The sequence below is a fragment of the Bos taurus genome, chromosome 11 (genome assembly GCF_002263795.3).
Source record: "Bos taurus isolate L1 Dominette 01449 registration number 42190680 breed Hereford chromosome 11, ARS-UCD2.0, whole genome shotgun sequence".
Taxonomy (NCBI): domain Eukaryota; kingdom Metazoa; phylum Chordata; class Mammalia; order Artiodactyla; family Bovidae; genus Bos; species Bos taurus.
In genome coordinates this window covers 22,062,446-22,082,843 of record NC_037338.1, presented here as the reverse complement: position 1 = coordinate 22,082,843, position 20,398 = coordinate 22,062,446, and the positions used below count along the sequence as shown (strand labels likewise).

General features: G+C 37.2%; 1 protein-coding gene across 5 annotated transcripts in view; it reads left to right on the top strand.

Moving 5' to 3' along the window:
- Positions 1-2,055: 2,055 nt before the first annotated feature.
- THUMPD2 (THUMP domain containing 2) overlaps positions 2,056-20,398 on the top strand; it is a 40,063-nt gene continuing 21,720 nt past the window's right edge. For 4 of the 5 annotated variants that reach the window (XM_010809929.4, XM_024998477.2, XM_059891152.1 and 1 more), the window contains exons 1-6: positions 2,056-2,203; positions 7,668-7,803; positions 9,138-9,541; positions 10,446-10,523; positions 13,901-13,953; positions 16,998-17,085. In XM_010809929.4, the coding sequence (XP_010808231.2) occupies positions 2,078-2,203; positions 7,668-7,803; positions 9,138-9,541; positions 10,446-10,523; positions 13,901-13,953; positions 16,998-17,085 (885 nt within the window). In that variant the 5' untranslated portion in view covers positions 2,056-2,077. The remainder of the gene's footprint in view (positions 2,204-7,667; positions 7,804-9,137; positions 9,542-10,445; positions 10,524-13,900; positions 13,954-16,997; positions 17,086-20,398) is intronic. The other variant, NM_001192222.3, reaches the window with a different exon arrangement.

Below are 20,398 nucleotides of genomic sequence, written 5' to 3'. Positions count from 1 at the left end.
TTTTAGGACTGAAGTTTGGAAAGCTCATGTAACCTGACTCCATAAGAATTTTCACAATATGTCCTAGCGGACCATGAGCTGGGTAGGGGGCAGGGCAGAGTGGAGGAATATCCACTTACTGAACTTAATATCCTATTGTGAGGAACAGGAGACACACTTGATAGAGAGGCACATTTAGTAGTTTCTGTATACCTGATTTATATAACTACAGAGCTAATTTAATGCTGCTTATTAAATAATATGAATTCTAGTCTTCAAGTGATGTATTCATTGTCAATTTAAAATTCAGAGTTTAAAAGACACCTCTTCAAATACTGTTAAGAGAGTCAATCAAATCAGGTGGCCCAGACTATATAGTTAATTTAGTGCAGAAATATTACCTCTTTTATGAATATAAAGACATTTTGGTGGAGCATGGAAATGTCTGCTCTTGGGCCTAGGAATTCCCAGTTTGGGCCCAATGCTTGGAGAAGACAGAGCCTGGTCCTCATCTTAGGAGAGTAGTGGGGAGGGATGGAGATGAGGGGAGGGAGTTGGTAGGAATGGAACAAAGCTCAGTATGTACAGTATAAATCAAGACTTAGGTTCTAGCCTGAGCTGTGCCCCTAACTCACTGTCCCTGAGCCTCTTTAAGCATCAATTTCCTCTATCTGAAAAATAAGAAGATGAACGAGATGATAGTACATCTCCTTTTTAAAAAATATTTCACATCTTTATTTTTAAAAGTTATGTCAGAGATATAATTTGTTTTAAAGTTATGCTAATGAGTGCGAGCCTGCTACGTCTCTTCAGTCTGTGTCTGACTCTTTGCGATCCCAAGGACTATAGGATGCCAGGCTCCTCTGTCCATAGGATTCTCTAGGCAAGAACACTGGAGTGGCTTGCCATGCCCTCCTCCAGGGGATCTTTCCCACCCAGGGATCAAACCCACCTCTCTTATGTCTCCTGCATTGGCAAGTGGATTCTTTACAACTAGCACCACCTGGGAAGCCCAAGCTAATGCATATCATATTTTTTTTATTGCCTGTTTATATTATTATAGTCAAAGATTAAAATAAGAGTACACTATTTATACTCTTGCTGCTGCTGCTGCTAAGTCACTTCAGTCGTGTCCGACTCTGTGCAACCCCATAGACGGCAGCCAACCAGGCTCCCCCGTCCTTGGGATTCTCCAGGCAAGAACACTGGAGTGGGTTGCCATTTCCTTCTCCAATGCATGAAAGTGAAAAGTAAAAGTGAAGTCGCTCAGTCGTGTCCAACTCTTCGCAACTCCATGGACTGCAGCCCACCAGGCTCCTCCGTCCATGGGATTTTCCAGGCAAGAGTACTGGAGTGGGGTTGCCTTCTTATCCAAGTTCCAACTTCTTATCCAAGTTCCGACTTATTGTTTTCTCCAAGGTACAACAGAAAGACCTATTACTGATGTATCTTCCTTTGTTATAGTCATTTAAAGAGTAGCAGTCACAGATGTTATAGGGAAATCATTTTTAATGCTTCATTTTCCCACCTTAAAAAATATTGATTTGAAAATATTATTCATTTATTTTATACACCAACAATCAATCGTTTGGAATAGGATGTCTCATTATTAGCACAAACCAGTAATCTTATCCCCTATCTCACTACCGGGGAAGAACTGAGGTAAAAATCTAATGGATATTTTAAGCAACGCCATCAGTTATTCATTCCCTCCAGTCTTTCACATTTTATGTTGTTTCCTATAGTCATCATTCACTTCTTTAGCATAGCGAAGCCATGCTATCAGAGGCAAAGATGTGCCATAAGAGCATCTGCTAAGGATCTACCAGATGAGTGGCAGTCTTTATTATTCCCAGTTATATATCCCAATCACATCCCTTCCACCTGCGATTCTAAATAATTCCAGATGCCTAATCAACGAGGTTCCAATCAGTTAACCTAGGAGACCCACAGGGCCCCTCTCAGCCGATCAGACCTTTCTGGGACCTTCCGGCCTGGTTCGCCCTTGGCTACACCCGGCCCTTCGGCCCCTGCGCGCCGCCTCCGGGACCTCGGGGCCGCGCCGCGCGCACCCGAGGCCACGTGACCCCGAACTGCCATGGCGGTGGTTCCCGGAGGTCCCAGCTCCAGGCCTGCAGTGGGCGCCCAGTTTTTCTGCACCGCGGGCCGCGGGTTGGAGCCCTTCCTGATGCGGGAGGTGCGGGAGCGGCTGGCTGCCACCCAGGTGAGTCGGCCTCGCAGCGAGCCGGGGCGAGAAGCAGGGCGGCCCAGGCCCCGCCCCTGCCCGTGGTCCCTCCCCGCTGGGGTCGGTCCTCGACCCTCGAAAGTGACGCGAACCCCTCACTGTCTGACCGCGAACCCACAGAGGCGACGGCCGGGCCCTCGGAGTTCTGCTGGCAGGTCCCTTAATTACTGCCAGAAAGACCCGCCAGCCCTTTCCCCCTACACATCTGTCACTGTCACGGCTGAAGGTTTTTTTTTTTAAAAAGAGCTATTGATGTGAGTTACTTCCTAGATTCTTTAAAGAAAAATGTTTGATAGTGCCTATAATTAGAATTAGACCTGTAAGAATTCTTTCTCCAGCTTTTAAATGCAAATATAATCGTCAGGTTCAGCTATTTTTGTCAGTTTCCTGACACTGTGTTTATCTCAGGACTGTTGGGAGGATTCAGTGATAAAGGTTATGTAAAGTACAGTGTAAATCCGCAGTAAATAGTAGCTAGAAAAATACCCTAAGATGCCTCAGAGAAGGAAGTTAGCAGTTGCTGGTATTATTACACTGTTAATTTCGATGAAATGAAGAAAGTTGTAAACATCAGTTTACCGTCTAGTACATGCTGAGCCTGTTTCTTGAAAACAGGGAAAGGATGTAATAGAAAAAGGCTCCAGTGTCTTGATGGGATTATATATGACAGTGTAAATGATGTATTTTTGGAAAATGAAAGCTTATTGAAAGAAACTGACCACTCCACTCCCAGGACTCCTGAAGTGTTGAAAGCTCACAAAAGGAGTTTCTGTGATGATGATTGGAGAGAGGACAGAGAGGATCATGAAGAATGACATCAGTCTTATTAGACTAACTGCCGTTTGTGGTTTTAGTCACCGAATGTCATAGAGTGTTAAATGTAGCTAGTCTGAAAAAGCAACAATATAATAGCAACTGCCGACATGGGTTAAGCATTTAATATGTCAGACACTTAATTTTCACAACAACCCTATCTTTTGAGGTGGGCTCCACATTTAACAGAAATGGAAAATGAAGCACAAGTAAGTCCAATAAAATATTCACATCACGGAACCAGAAAATGGCAGAGCTGGGATTCACACCCAAGCTATCTGTGAAATCAGACATGTTATCATGTTCAACCCAGGCAGGTTGGCACTTGGTTCCAGGTCCTTGAACACTGTGAAGCCATGACATCATGCCGCGCTGATTTTTTTTTTTTTTTTTTCAAATATTCACTTAGAGTTCTTGGTATGAAAAATAGAAGGCTTGACCCAATCTGCGTATGCTTCAGTATTAGAAAACTGACCTCTCTGCTTGTTCTCAGTGTTTGCCATTTGCACCTCCGTGGTGTACTTTCACATGTTCCTCTATTTCCTATCAATTGGAGTCAAATAAGTTATAGCTGGCACTTGGTCACGTTCAGGTTTGATTTTTTTTCCTCCGGTGTTGGGGCAAGCCTCTTTATAGGTTCCTGGGTATTTTTAAATACTTACAGCATATAAATATAATATATACTCTAGTATGCAGTGTGTAGCATACCTTAAAGAAATGTATTGGGTAAAATTAAGCTTTACTTTGTAATTCTGTTTAATGTGTTAAATACTGTTATTATAAAAATAAAAGTAGAAACAGTAATCTTGAAGATAAAATTCATTGTAGTAGAGGTGTCTGCAATGCCAGAGAACCAGGAGGCCCGGTCAGTTAATTAATCAGCCTTTATAAACCCACATAGCAAAACAATTAGCCCACATAGTAGGGTTAAGCAGATAGTCGAGTTATTTCAGTTATTTCATTTAATGGGATGATTGCATAAGGTTCTAGATTCTATGCATTCCCTGTAGATTGGATACTTTTTTAAAAAATTAAGTAAAATATATATTTTTAATTCTCTCTTCTAAAATGAAACACAAAAGCTCACACCCCACCTCGGTCCTTCACCTAGCACTTAAAAATTAATTCTAAAATTAAGTGGCATCTGTAGAATTAGGAAAACTTTGGTATCTCCTTATTACTGTACCTTACCTTTTTGCCTTGGCTTAGGCTTTTCATCTTTTCATTAGATCTGACTCCCTAAATTTTAAAAGAAAAACAAAAATACTAACTGCTTAGATATTATAGCTGACAACAGAGCTGTTTTTTCTTTTAATAAAGGCTGTTGTTTCATCTTCTGAAGTGTTAGACATAAAACCAGTTGGTTTTAGACACTTTTAATGATTTAATTCCAAATGGAAAAAACAGATTGGATATATAAATAAATTTTCAAGTAACAAATACTAGTGTGAAATAGTCTAAAATGCCACAGTCCTCCCTAATTATTGTAATTGAATATGATCAGTTACAAACAATAAACTAAAGAAAATGAGTAACAGTAGCTTCAGCAGTGTTTGAAATCATAAATACCAAAACTCGTTTTTCTACTACTTTGAGATAGAATACTTTATCAAAGGTGAACTGTTAAAGCACTTGCATATATATGATTGATTCTCACAGTGGCTATTTTACCATTTCATAAACTACTTCTTTTTTTTTTAAACTTTACATAATTGTATTAGTTTTGCCAAATATCAAAATGAATCCGCCACATTCTGATTACATGCTCATTTCTTATAAAAGGAATGTAGGCCTAATGTTAATTTTTTTTTAAATAAACAGAATAAACCAGTGTTGGTATTGATTTTTAGAATGTATTTAACATTTTAAGTGGCTAAACACATATTATTCTTATGATTGAGCACCCCAGTAGATTAAAGGACCTTTTGCTGCTGCTGCTGCTGCTGCTGCTGCTGCTGCTAAGTCGCTTCAGTTGTGTCCGACTCTGTGCGACCCCAGAGATGGCAGCCCACCAGGCTCCCCCGTCCCTGGGGTTCTCCAGGCAAGAACACTGGAGTGGGTTGCCATTTCCTTCTCCAATGCATGAAAGTAAAGAGTGAAAGTGAAGTCGCTCAGTCATGTCTGACTCTTAGCGACCCCATGGACTGCAGCCCACCAGGCTCCTCCATCCATGGGATTTTCCAGGCAAGAGTACTGGAGTGGGGTGCCATTGCCTTTTCCTAAAGGACCTTTTAGGTCCTCTTCCTCTTAATTAACTTGATTTTCAGTCAAAAAAATTTTTTGTTCTCCACACCCTCCTCCAATAAAATATTTTTAGAAGTTCATTATATAAATTATCTCCCTTGATACTCAAGTAAATGAGAAAAGATAAGATCTTTGTACTAGTAAATAATTAATTTAATGTCTAGACTGGTCTAGATGTTTGTATCAGTTTATTTATAAGACTTGAATCTTAGAACCATAGATTTACAGTAAAATATTTATTTCAGTTCCCCCAGAATCTTAACTGGCTATTTCATGTGATGGCTTAATATCAACTATACTTTTAGATCAAGTAACAAAATCTAAACTTCAAAAAAATTTACCTTTTAAAACTTTGTTTCCAAGTTCTAAGCATTTTGAGGTATATATTCAATTTTGACTTTAGTGGGAAAATGTCACCTTTGTAATGAGAAAGAAGTAAATTGTAAAAACCGGAAGTTCTTGTTTTAGTTACTTCATTATCCCCTTAAATATTGATTCCTAAACATTCTTTCATTCCCTACTTCCTTCGTCTGTCTTAGGTACATTGCTAGTACCTAAAGTCTTTGGAGTTTTAAAATTTATTTGTTTTTTCAGCTCTATTTAGATATAATTGATATATAGCATTATTTAAGTTTAAGGTGATCTGATACGTTTATATGTTGCAAAATGATGACCACCATAGCATTAACTAACACCTCCATCCCATCATGTAATCAGCATTACTTTTTTGATGTGAACATTTAAGATCTACTCTTTAAGCAACTTTCAGCTAAATAATACAGAATTATTAGCCAAAATCACCATGCTATACATCAGAATCCCAGATCTTGTTCATCTTAAAACTATAGAAGTATTGGGGTTTTAATTGTCATCAACTTAGGGCTTCCCCAGCAGAGATTCTTCTTCATCAAGCTAGAGTGTAACTTTAGAAATTACCATCCCAAAAGCTTAATTAGAACAGGTCAGATCAAACATACCATACACTTGGAGTTCAAGTTCCACTGAGTGGGAGCTGTCTGTACACATGGAACACCCCTGATTCCATGGTTGCCTCAGTCCTAGGAGATAACTTAAAACCATGTTAGTTAGCCTGAGGCCATTCCTAAAGGAGAATGCTAGGAGCATCCACATCCATCCTGAACTTTAGGGGGTTGGTTGACCCAAAAGGTTTAGGGTTCCATTGGCATTGAGCATCGTTTGCTGTACCTCATTTGACTCTCTGAATCAGTGCTCTTTTCATTTTCCTTTCTTCTCTGACTTTGTCTACATATCTATCCTGTCTTTCAAGCCTCTTTCAGTTTGATGCATACTCTTGCTTCTATCCATTGTCCGGTTCCCGCAGCCAAGTGGTTCATTATTTCTTCCTCAGTAATCTGCTTCTCCCTCCAGCATCACATTCAGCACTCAGTCCTTTATGCCCCGTCCACAGAAATCTTTCTTCCAGCTAATTTAGTGCTGTCATAGTTTTCATCAGAAGTCTATAATGGTGAACCATTACTATCTGGGGTAAAATCGTTACTGTTTTTCAAGCTGGGCCTGAGCCGCACCATCCATCCGCCTGACACCATCCAGTCAGCATCACACAGCAAAGGTTGCCATGCTGTCTTACAGTTTACTTCAGCCAGATTGTCACGCCCACCTCTGCATTCTTCCCCTGCATTCTTTTGTGAGAATCCCTCTGACCAAATCTTATAGGATTCTTTCCCAAGACTTTTACTAATGGTGGCTTCCATCGTTAGTAATGCTTATTGTACCTGCAACTTACCAGAACATTTATTAACATTTTACTTTTCTCCTGGGCTTAATGCAAATTATTGTCTTATACCTTTTACATTTTAATTGTATGTCAGTATATGCCTTTTACATTATTATTCATCTGTAGGATTTATACTCTATGCTTCCTCGTGTTTAATAAATACCTACTGATTAGGTTAAACTTGGTCTAGACACCTAATTTGTCCTATCCATTTTGCCTTTCCTTTCCCCACTTTTAGTAGTTGTGTGAGATTTGATAATTAATCAGTATTTTGTGTTCTATTTTTTTTTTAGTAGAGTGTACACAAAAACTTTCCAAAAAGTAACACAGAAAGATTATGGTCTTGGTCACTGATTATGTGACTTCATACAAATTATTTAACCACTCTAAGCTTCAATTTCCTAATCTATAAAATGGAGATGATAAAATCTACCTTAGAGGGTTGTTATAGGATGAGGGGGAAAACCGTATTCAGAGTGCCTAGGATAGTCTAATAAATAGTAGATACTTCAGAAATAGGCATTTTTATTATTGTTAGATGCTATGTTTTAATGCATTAAGGGGGAGGGAAGGGAAATGATTCTTAATCTGACATTGAACTACATTAATATCTATTTTTTCTATCTCTAGGTTGAATACATTTCAGGAAAAGTTTTTTTCACCACCTGTTCTGACTTGAATATGCTGAAACAATTGAAATCTGCAGAAAGGTTATTTTTGCTGATTAAAAAGCAGCTTCCATTTCCTGTTTCTTCTGTGAGTAAAGGTAGGTGTATACCTGTTGCTTTTACCTACGTGACATAGTGCACTCCAGAGTTTTTTGCTTGGCAATTAATATGTAGCCATTTCACATTTTAAAGAATCATTCATACCCCTGGGATCATTAATTTTAGTTATTTTTCTGTATTTCCTGAATATTATCACCTAATTGTGTTTCTTCTCTTTTACAAGTTTTGACCAATGTGTTGCCTTCCTTCTGAGATTTTAGTGTCCTAAGTCACATTTCTTCCTTGAGAATTATGATCAGACACCTTCTCTAAGGCTATATATGGTTGGTGCATTTATTAAGATTTAGGAGCATGTAATAACCCCAAATGCATTGATTTAAATAATTGGTCAGAACTTATAAATTTTACCTGATGAGTGATATAATTGGAAAATACTACATAGTCAAATTTCCTATTGTGGGGAACTTTAAATTGATAAAGCATTAAAGAGGGCTTAAGAGATTTCTTGTCCACTCCCTACTTTTATAAATGTGCTGCTAAAATAACGTAAAGATACTGACAAAAGCAAAAAAGGATCTGCTATAGCTGGATAAAACATTGCCTTAAACCTTATTTTGACTGCTGCTTGTGCACAAGAAATCATGTCATCACAGCCTATAATAAACTGTGTCAAGAGCAATTCAAATGGTGAGACATCAAGATGAGGCAGAAAAATTGTTAACAAATCCTCAGATATTATGTTGTAAGGTCAGTAAAACTTCATCCCAATATTCCACACACTTTCATCTTTAAAGAACTACAGTAATTACTCTTTGATCATCTTGATGGCTTTTGCTTATCAAGAAAAGATTACATTTTACTAAGCATGACTGCCAGTTCCTAAATTATGAATGAGTTGTGTATCTGAAATGTTTCTTTATGGAAGCTCATTTTATGATCTGTGCTAATATTTTGTGGTCTTAAATAGTCTCAAGATTCAGTTGCTCTGTTTTTGAGCTCTGTTTTGCAATTTACTCTATTTTTTAAAACTTAATTTTTTATATGCAAGATCAGCATTACTTTAAAGATCAACACACATTGTACATCTCTGTGTATATCGAAGAGATACATATGTTATCATAGGACAAATGATCTTGCTAAAGTAAATGGTAACTTTATAGGAATTTTAAAACAGGTTTGATGTTAAGTATGGAATACATGAATGAACTTTATTCTGTACAATATTCTTAAATTATATAAGTTCCAGATAAAAGGGAAATCAGTATTCATGTAGCAATTTAATAAAATTTCTTATTTTAAAGAAATAAAGGTAATGGGATTTGAGGGTGTGAATAGCTTCACTAAAGGATAAACTGAGATTTTACTTATTTAGGAAAAATACTTAATGAACTACAAAGACTTATAAATGATGATCCTGAAAGTTGGTTGAATGCCATTTCAATTTGGAAGAATCTTCTTGAACTTGATGCAAAAAAGGAAAAACTTTCTCACAAAAATGCTAACCCACTCAAAAGAAAAGTGGGAGAAGATGATATCACTGCTAAGAAATTGAAAACAGAACAAATCCAAGAGCTACAAGAGACTAAGGAATGCCAGCTGGAAAAACAAATAGAAGAAAAAATATTGGAGCAAGGAAATTTTATCACCGAAGGAGAAAAATTTCAAAAACTTCAGGATGATGTCACGGAAGCTGTTGATACGCGTAACCAGACCAACTTAACTTTTAGAGTTTCCTGTCGCTGCAGTGGGGCCGTTGCAAAGACCCTTACTGCGCAGGTACACTTGCCCCCCAGAGTGGGTTCCCATTTTCTAAAAGAATTAATTATTCTTTAGATCAAAAATGAGGTGAAAACTTCTCACAGAATACATAACCAGGCCCAGACAGATCACTCGACCTAATCGCACATAACTAAATCTCTTCTAAAAATGCGTTTTCCTTCTTAACTTTACCTCAGATGCTTAAGAGGAATACTGTGCCAGTCTACATAAAGACTTCCTTTTACTTTCTCCCTAAAAGTTTCCTTAAACTCATAGATACTGTTTACATTTGGAAATTCGAATATCATGGCCCTAAGCCTTTTGGCTTTCTCTTCAATTCGGTTCTGTGTTGATCGAGTGGTTGCTCAGCACCAGGTCTTGAATGTGGGATCTTCCCAGGACCCAGACTGAGATACACAGGTGTACTTAAAAGGAGAGCGAACACCACAAAAGGACCCTGCAAAGTTTAGTGATATTGAGGGCATAGGTGTGGGTCCTTGGGCCAGTCTTAAAATCAGACAGACTCTTCAGTCTGAACCTAATGCTACTAAACGGGTACTTTTAAATTATACAGAATTGCCATAGCTAAAATAGTTCATCTTTCAGTTTGCATCTATTTCCTGGAACCCAGAATGACCATATTTATCAGGCCACAATCTGGTTATTTCATGTGTCTGAAATTACGAGGAGAGAGATTACACACAAGTAAACGTCAATGCCATAAGATTTGTTGGGGTGGAAGCGGTACAATGCACCCTTATTGCCTTGAATAGAAAATGCTTTCGTGTAGTATTTTAATATTGTAACCTTAAATTACCATCAGATAGTATGATTGATTTCCCTGATAGTTTTCTGCTTACATTTAAACTTAAAATTTTCATTTTTAGTAGTCTTATCTTTTTTTAACCTGTTGCCTTTTCAGGAGGTAGGAAGAGTAATTGGAATTGCTCTTATGAAACAGTTTGGATGGAAAGCAGATTTGAGGAATCCAAATTTGGAGGTAATGAATGTTCATTTTATTTTATATGCTCATAACCTAATTCTTTAAAGACAATGCCAACTATTCTTTTTTTTTAATTGAAATGTAGTTGACATAAAATATGATTCACGTGAATTACACAGTGATTCAACATTTGCATACATTATAAAATCATCACAAGTCTAATAGCCATCTGTCTCCATTCAAAGTTATTACAATACAGCTGCAATGTCAATAACTTTTAGTGTGCTTTTTAACTTTGCTTTAAAGTTTTAAGTCACGTCTACATGGATCTAACAGTCTGATTCCTCCTCTGCAACAGAATACTGCAGATTCTTTTTTTTTGCAGATTCTTTTGCTAGTAGTTTTCACTGTGAAAATGTCTCATTCAAATTGAACTTTTGGAATGGAATTGTTTAGTCGCAGTTAAACTAAACACTAGAGATGCTCTCTATAATCACTATAATACATAACAAATATCTATAAGAAATTCTAGTTAATGTAAAAAATAAAATTGGAAAACAGACCTGTGTTAACAGTGGCTTTGTTGGGCTTGTGGGATTATTTTTCTTTCCCTTTTCTCTATTTTCAAAATTAATTTAATGAGGTTATACCATTTTTAATTGGAACAAAGTAAACACATGGGACAATGAATTCTGACTATAACAAATGTTCTTCAGTGTTTTTTGAAGACCATAAGTTTGACCAGTAGTCATTTTTATGATTCATTAATTGGTAGATTATTTTTATATAGCTTTAAAAGGAGTAATGGCTAGTCAAACCAGAAGGCTTTGTGTTGTTTTCTATTTTGTTATTTGATATTTTTTGCTTTTAAAAAGGCATGCCTAGTGTATATCCTTTATTGCTGTTTTGCAAAATTCTTTGATGCTGAGAATGTTTTTATATAAGCGTTATCTTCTTTCATCTCCCTGTCTATAGTTTTCTTATCTTCCGTCTGGTTTCCTCCTCATCTCTCCCTGACTCCATCTCAGTGTCTCAGAACCACAGTTTTCTCATAGTTTAGCTCATAAACAAATATATCTAATTTAATTCCTATCATCCATTTAATGCAAATAATAGCTATTAGTAGAAATAATTAACACAAAACAAAATTGACAACAGAATCACACATAGTAAAATCTGTGTGACCAAAACTGACAGAAGAATCAAATTTTAGCAAATTTTGTTCTGTACAAGTAACAGAGAAGACTTCATAGTGCAAAAAGTTGTACCTGATAACATTTGGTATATAAAAATATCAGTATATCATAACTTTAACTGTTAAATAGAAAAGAATCAATACCAATCAGTAGCTTTGCTAACATGAATAAGATAAAAAAAATTGTAAAGTTTAGCTTCAATGATCAAAGAATTAAACTAAATGGAATTCATTCCAGATTATTCTTTTCTTAGTAAAAGCTTATCAATATTGGAATAGTTCTGATTAAACTATATTAAAATACCTTTGGGGTAAAAGTATCAGGAGTCAAATGTTGTTGAGGTCAAAGAGCAGAGTTAGAATATTCCATAAACCTCATCAGGCTAAAGGAGTAAGATTCTTTTAAAATTTATGTGGGCTACTGATTTCAACTTGAGACATTTAAATCCTCATCATGACCTAACATGAGAACTATAGCTAACACTGCTGTGTGGTATAGGAAGGTTGTGAAGAGTAAATCCTAAGAGTCCTCATGGTGAGGAAATTTTTTCCCCTTTTTTGCTTTTCTTTTTATCTACATGAGAAGGTGGATATTAGTTGAACCTATTGTGATAATCATTTCATAATATACATGAATCAAACCTTCATACTGTATGATTTAAACGTAGATAGTGATGTATGAATTATTTCTCAATAAAACTGGGGGGAAAATAACAGGAGAAAGATGATCAGTTCAGTTCAGTTCAGTCGCTCAGTCATGTCCGACGCTTTGCCACCCCATGAATCTCAGCATGCCAGGCCTCCCTGTCCATCACCAACTCCCGAAGTTCACTCAGACTCACGTCCATCGAGTCAGTGATGCCATCCAGCCATCTCATCCTCTGTCATCCCTTTCTCCTCCTGCCCCCAATCCCTCCCAGCATCAGTCTTTTCCAATGAGTCAACTCTTCCCATGAGGTGGCCAAAGTACTGGAGTTTCAGGCTTTAGCATCATTCCTTCCAAAGAAATCCCAGGGCTGATCTCCTTCAGAATGGACTGCTTGGATCTCCTTGCAGTCCAAGGGACTCTCAGGAGTCTTCTCCAACACCACAGTTCAAAGGCAACAATTCTTCAGTGCTCAGCTTTCTTCACAGTCCAACTCTCACATCCATACATGACCACAGGAAAAACCATAGCCTTGACTAGACGGACCTTTGTTGGCAAAGTAATGTCTCTGCTTTTGAATATGCTGTCTAGGTTGGACATAACTTTCCTTCCAAGGAGTAAGCGTCTTTTAATTTCATGGCTGCAGTCACCATCTGCAGTGATTTTGGAGCCCAAAAAAATAAAGTCTGACACTGTTTCCACTGTTTGCTCATCTATTTCCCATGAAGTGGTGGGACCAGATGCCATGATAGAAAGGAATAAACTCTTCATATAACTGATGCACTTTGCTGTACACCTGAAAGTAGCACAGCTTGTGGATTAACTATACCCCAATAAAAATTTTAAAAGAAAAAAAAAGCAGTCCCTATAAATAATAGAGTGAAAGGTCACTCTTACTACAGTATATTAGCTTAAGCAGGTTTTCTGTTAACCATGGTATCAAGTCTTACTTGAGGCTAGAATTAGGGTAGATTTAGGTAATTGTCTCTAACCTAAACGGAGAAGGCACTGGCAACCCACTCCAGTACTCTTGCCTGGAAAATCCCAAGGACGGCGGAACCTGGAAGGCTGCAGTCCATGGGGTCGCTAAGGGTCGGACACAACTGAGCAACTTCACTTTCACTTTTCACTTTCATGCATTAGAGAAGGAAATGGCAACCCACTCCAGTGTTCTTGCCTGGAGAATCCTAGGGACGGCGGAGCCTGGTGGGCTGCCGTCTATGGGGTCGCACAGAGTTGGACACGATTGAAGCGACTTAGCAGCAGCAGCAGCTCTAACCTAAAATGCTTAAAAATCTAATTTAGTTAGGGTAATTCAAAGAATCGCTGTAAAGAAAAGTGATCTTGAGTTCTTTGTAATGTGATTCTCAATATAAGTTGTTTACCAAATTGACTTCAGAATTTTTCTATGAGATGTACTTAAAATTTACTTTGCTCAATAAAAAATACTATGGAATATTTTTTCAGATATGAAGAGGCCTTGGAATTTATTAAAATATACGTTGTATAGGTTCCAAATGGAAGCTTTCAAATTGTCACTCATTGGGTAATGCATTACCTGGTCCATTCTAACATCAATATTTGTTCTTTCAGATTTTTATACATCTAAGTGACGTTTACTCTGTGTTGGGAATTCCTGTGTTCAGGTACGTATTATTTCTAAGCTTCAGGTTTGTGTCTTAGGAGAGTTTGTAAAACTAAAAACTTTGTGTTTTTATTCATAGTATGAAACACTGATATATCAGAGGGAGCTTAAATCAAAGCCTTTGAGTTCTTTGCTTGAACCAGTAAAGTATTTGCATGGAACTTTGGATCCTGATTGGACTGGTTAGAGTTGTGAAAGATTTGATCACAATAGTCAACTGATTACATTTTTCATATTGAAAATCATATCTATTTTTTTATTAAATGATTTTCACAGGCCCACATTTAAACTAAATTTTAGTCCATTGGCCTCTTGGATTTTTCATTAAAATAGAAAATACATCACAGTTCTTAAAATTCATTTTGAACATACTTCACATTTTACTGCAGTTTTTTTTGTGGGAGAGTAATTCCAATTTTTAAAATCTTCTTCAGGTTTTCTCCCTAGTTATGTAGGGTACTATATAATAATAAATACAGTTGAATTTTTCTGAATATTTCTTATTCAGAAATATTTATTGAATGTTTATCATACAGCAGTACTTTCTTAGATGCTTTGGGAAGGAATGGATGGTTGGATGATGGAAATAGTGATTTGCAGTTTCTTGGGAGCATGTAAATATTGTTGGCATCTTCAAAACATTTTATATGCATAGCCATGTTTACATAGTATAAAGTGATTTAGATATCTTTTCTCTAGGTGGTTCTAGGTATGGAATATTTTTAAAATCATAAAAATCCTATGGAAAGATCCCATTGACCCTGAGGTCACATTTGTACATGTGTAAGCCCAGATCAGGATGTAAAAAGAACGCTTAAGGTCATTGTAACAGTTTTATCAGATGATGCACCATTGCAGTTGATTAGCACAGAGCTGAGGACATTCTGAATGGTCAAGAAATGCTGAATGATTGCGTTCTCGCTGTGTGCTAGTTATAGGGTAGGCCCCACTAGCCTCGAGATTACAGATATCATGCACCAATAGTCACTTTAACACACATGAGGTCATCACATGCCTCAAGGCCCTGTTGGCTTCCCTTGGCCCCCACCTACTCCAGTACCCTCCCTACTCTCCCAGACCAAACCTAACCCACTGTTTTACATCTACACTTACGAGGTGTCCAGGCTTCCCTACTTCAGTGCCTTTTGGAGTGCCAGGCCCTAACCCCTGCAGATGTAGATGGGGATACCCTATATATTGTAGATAGGAAATGACCCAAGAAAATGAAGAAATGTATGGAGATATGAAATACAGGAAAAGGAAAGTATGCTTAGTTTATGTCTGTAAGTTTTGCAGTACTTCCAGGTAAAAGGTCTCCAAACACACATTTGAAGATAAAGATCTGGGATTCAGCGGACTGATCTAGGCTAGAGATGGAGATGAGAATGTCTTCAACTTGGTGATAATGGTGTGTAAGAAAATAAAGAAGAGATTCATATATGAGGACAAGAGGATCAAAAGCCACATTTATTTTTGTACTGGGGTAAAAGTCAGCTAAAACTCCGAATAAACACATTAGCCAGGTCCTATGAAAATAGAGAATTATTTTTATTTTCAAAGAGTTTATTTCTGAACAGTTCTTTTCCCTGAATAATTTTATTTTACTGATATAATGAGGCCCTTTTGTTGAAGTAATAGCAGATTAGTTTTGTCCAAGCAAAGTAAGAATGGGTACCCTTGTGTCACACATTAATAGAGTTGGCTACTATAAAATAAACCTCTATTAGCAAAAGTATGCACACAATAGTCAAAAATTTCAAAGGTTCTATATAAATCCCCGATGCGTAGAAAAGGACTTCGTAATGTGTATGGACAGAGACAGTTTTCCGTACCAATTCTATTTGTGTGTGTCTAGAGTGAAAGTAATTTCTCAGTTTTGATTATACCTGATGTGTTTTGTAGCGAGATAATTGCTGCACTTAGCCTGCTGAAGCAAGATTCGTTGATCAGATTATTTTATAATTCTTCTACCCACAAAGTTTATATCCCAGATTCCAAATCTCTGGATATAGTACTATTTACAGTATGAAATTTTATTTCCTGAAAAACCTTTTCAACAAAAACAACCTCTCGTAGTTTTATCATGCAGTCTTCTTCATAATACTAAATACACAATCACACTGTTTTATTTAAAAGACATACCTCATCTAATTCTAAGATCTTAAGAGGCTTGCAATAAATACAGACAAAATAAGAAAACTTTAAGAGCAGAAAGAAAATGATGAAAGGAAATTGGGTTTGGAAAACACTGTGGCTTGGTGTATTGTTAGTAGAAGAGCCCTCTTAGTGGCTTTAAAACAGGCCTAACCACAAAACAGCCAAGCATTGATTTTTGAAATCATATATCATGTCTTACCAATAAATAGTATACACAAAATAGATAAGTGCATTGAAATTTGCAAGGCAATGTTGTTCACTGCACCAGAAACATAGAAATAATATTTTGAAAATCTGTATCAAATCTGGAAACACCGATATTAGCAATAATGGGGTAGAAGATCAAGTATGAAGTGATAGGTAATGGAGACCAGTGAACTCACTGGGGAGTCCTCTGCTTCAGCATTTCATTCAATAAATTATTTTCGACAGTGCAGTGTCAAGCTTCATTCCAACTTTAGAGAAAGGTGCAAATGAGCAAAAGGCAAACTTACGAAAGGGACCTTTTAGAAATTCTTTAAGGGTTGGCATCCGTTCAGCCGTGGGTCCTGTACTGCATCTGTAGCACAGTGCAGTTTACTCTCGATGACTCTGGGTCAGTGAGAAAAGGTCTGTTCTACATAGGAAGTCAGGGAAGCATATAAAGTTAGAAGGACTTCCCTCATACGATTAAATTTTTTAAGTTAAGCACTTAAGGGTTTAAATTTCAGTTATCTAAAAAATTTTCCTTTCTGAAATACCACACTGGCTGGTTAGACAAGGTACCAGTTAGAGAAGGTAATTTTGTATTAATAAAAAGGTTATATACTGTCTAACTTAGGCAATACTTCAGTGCATGATGTACAGGTATGAATGGGTTAATTATTTTTGTTTGTATCCTATTAATAGGGTTCCTTTAGCCTGCAGAGCTTACATCAAGACAGCAGGGTTGAGATCTACCATAGCCTGGGCAATGGCCTCCCTCGCAGAAATTAAGGTAAGGAACCTGTTCTGGTCCCTTTTAATTGAATACCAAGGTCCTTTCCATAATTAATTTACACAGCCTCTTATTGATGGTTGCTTTCTTTTCTCTTTGGTTCTTTTAACCTTTTTTATTCTGTTTTTCTATTTCTTTTCTTGCCATTATACTTACGAACTGCAGAGATAGGCTTTTGTCAAACTTCTGGGAGTATTTTGGCTATGAAAATGCTGAGTCAAAAGATAATTACATTTTATTATTTCTAATTTTTTGTCACAGTCATGTGGCCTGTACAACTTCTACTTAAAATTTAACCAAGATCTTGATCAGTTTTTGTAAATGCTCCATGAACATAAGAAAATAATTTTATTTTCTAGTCAAGAGATGGCCTCTGTATCTTTTATTTGCTGTTTTACTATCTGCTCAGTACTGAAAGAGGTATTTTGAAATTTATTAGATTATATTTTTTAAGATTTTGCATTTTTATTCATTGTCACCTCATTCTGTAGTTTGTTCTGTAGTTTGGTTTATACTCATTTGACTGTTACTGCCTCATTGTAAAGTGTTCCTTTTTATTGTTATTAAAGTTTCATCATGTTGATTTGTAAGTTTAAACTTAAATTTCACCATGTCTTAGTATTTCCACTTTTTTTCTTTGCATTTTCCTTTGTAGTTCTGCTTCGTTTTCAACTTTGTTTTCAGTGTGTATTTTTTATAAACATAGAACTCTATCTTTATCCCACAATGATAGGCTCTTTCAGTGAGAGAATTCAGTACAGTATTATGATAGATACAGCAGTTATGATAGATTTGCTTTGCAACTTCTTGCAGTTTACTCTTTATTTATGCTACTTTCATCAAGTGAATCGTCTCATTGTTTTCCCTGAGGTTGGATTTTACTCTGTGTGCTATTGAATGGCTCTCTCTCCCAGCTCTCTTAATTAAACACATGAGACTTGACTTTAAAACAAGACATCAACTCTTTTCTTTGCCAGCACACTGTTTTTACCACCTACACTCTGAACTTCCTCCTCTGTCCGCTCCTCCCTTGTCATGAGATGAGACCTCCAGGGTACTTTTTCTCTTCTTCTGGCCCACCTTTGCTCCTCCCTACAGTGAGACCTTTGAAACATGTTTACCCTCTTCCATTCCCAACTACCAGCTTGAACTGAATTATTTATTATGCATCAAAATTTCCAAGTATATCCGTTTTCAAAAGTTCTTATACTGCACTTATATTACACAACCCATCCGTAATCATTAAGATGCAGTGTGTGTAACATGCATTTCTGTATAAACACACAGGTATAGTGTGAGGTACAGAGCTTCTCACCCTTCTTCTTCACTTTGTCTTTCTCTCTTTGAGGTCTCTGCTCTGCTTTATTTGTTGCTTGGATAGTCTTTTCTTGGTACTTTCCTCAAACTTGGTATTTGAATAATATACGCTCTGGACTCCAGTATCTCCTTACACTTCTTCCTGTCACCTGGGTATCCCCCTTTGGCTTGGTATGAGATCCTTGAGTTCCAGTCCTTTTCTCTCAGACGTCTATAAATGCTGTTCCATTATCCTTTCACTTCCAGTGTTTTAGGGGAGCAATTCCTGCCAGTATGATTTTTCTTTTCCTTGATGGCTATCTTGTTCTTTTTATTTGCAAGCTTGTAAGAGTTTTCTTTTTAATCCTCTAATCTCAGGGATATTACCAGATGTACTTATGTAAGTATCTTTTTTATTCAGCCCAGAACTGGATGAGTCCAACTCCCTGAGTTCCCTTTCCAACCCTACCACTTACAGGCTGGGAAACTTTATGTAAGATACTTAACATCTCTGCGTCTCGGTTTCTCACTTCCAAGATGAAAATAGTCATCTCATAGGACCATGTGAATTAGCATTTATCAAGGGATTAGAACAGCACCTAGCATATAGGAAGTACCTAAGTGTTAACTTCTGCTATGATAATGTCAAGGAGGGAGAAATTACCTCGCTATCCCCCCTTGAGTTCTTTTGACTGATCTAATAATTAAATTGACACAAGACAGATTAACAGGAGAAAAAAATTTTTAATTTGTATGCAGGAAACTCTCATAGATGTGGGACCCCTGAAGTGATGGAAGCAGGCTATTTATTATTTTTTAGACAAAGAAACACTTGTGAAGATTTAACAAAACAAAGAGGTTTGTGCTTGGGGTAGCAGACTAGTGAAGAAGTAACAGTTTGTGTATCCAGCTTTCTCATGTATACAGCTTTGAATTCCCTAACTCGGGTGATAAAGATGCTTTCTATCCTCCTGGTAGAGGGAAGATACCTTCACTTGGGAGATTAAATTCCTGCTTTCAGGGGGAGAGAAGTGGGTCAGAGTGTATGTCCTTTTTATATCATTACCTGCTGTTTCTTAAGTAACTTTTAACTCAAAATAATCAATATGCCATTAAAGCATATTTTGGGGCATCCTGCCCTGGACCTCAACAGTAATAATAATTATAATAACTATTATTTAGTATATATAATAATTATAGAAATCATTTTTTCCTCCAGCTCAGGTACTCTTTCATCCATTATTTACTTATTATTTCCTCAACTATTTTGCTTTAGTGTCTTTTACTTAAACAATTTCCTTTTTTTTGTTTCTGGAGATCCTGTGATAAACATGTTAAGCTTCCTTTCTCACATATTTTCCATCTCTTTATATTTTGCCTGTGGATTTTGAGTTTTCCTTGGACATTATCTTCCAAGGTATAACCAGAGTCACCAAAATGTGCTGTACTTTATTGAAATGTTTAGTTTTAAAATCATGGATTTTTTTAGCTTTGGAAAATTGTGTATGTGTATGCCTAGAGAATTCCATGGACAGAGGAGCCTGGAGGGCTGCTGTCCATGGGGTCACACAGAGTCAGACACGACTGAAGCGACTTAGCATGTATGCATGCACTGGAGAAGGAAATGGCAACCCACTCCAGTATTCTTGCTTAGAAAATCCCAGGGACAGAGGAGCCTGGTGGGCTGCTGTCCATGGGGTTGCACAGAGTCAGACACGAAAGAAGCGACTTAGCATGCATGCATGCATTGGAGAAGGAAGTGGCAACCCATTCCAGTGTTCTTGCCTGGAGAATCTCAGGGACAAAGGAGCATGGTGGGCTGCCATCTATGGGGTCGCACAGAGTCGGACACGACTGAAGTGACTTAGCAGCAGCAGCAGCATGCTATATTTGGTAAAGAACTGTCTGCCAATGCAGGAGACAGAACAAACCTGGATTCAATCCTTAAGTTGTGAAAATCCCTTGGAGAAGGGCATGGCAACCCTCTTCAGTATTCTTTCCTGGAGAATCTCATGGA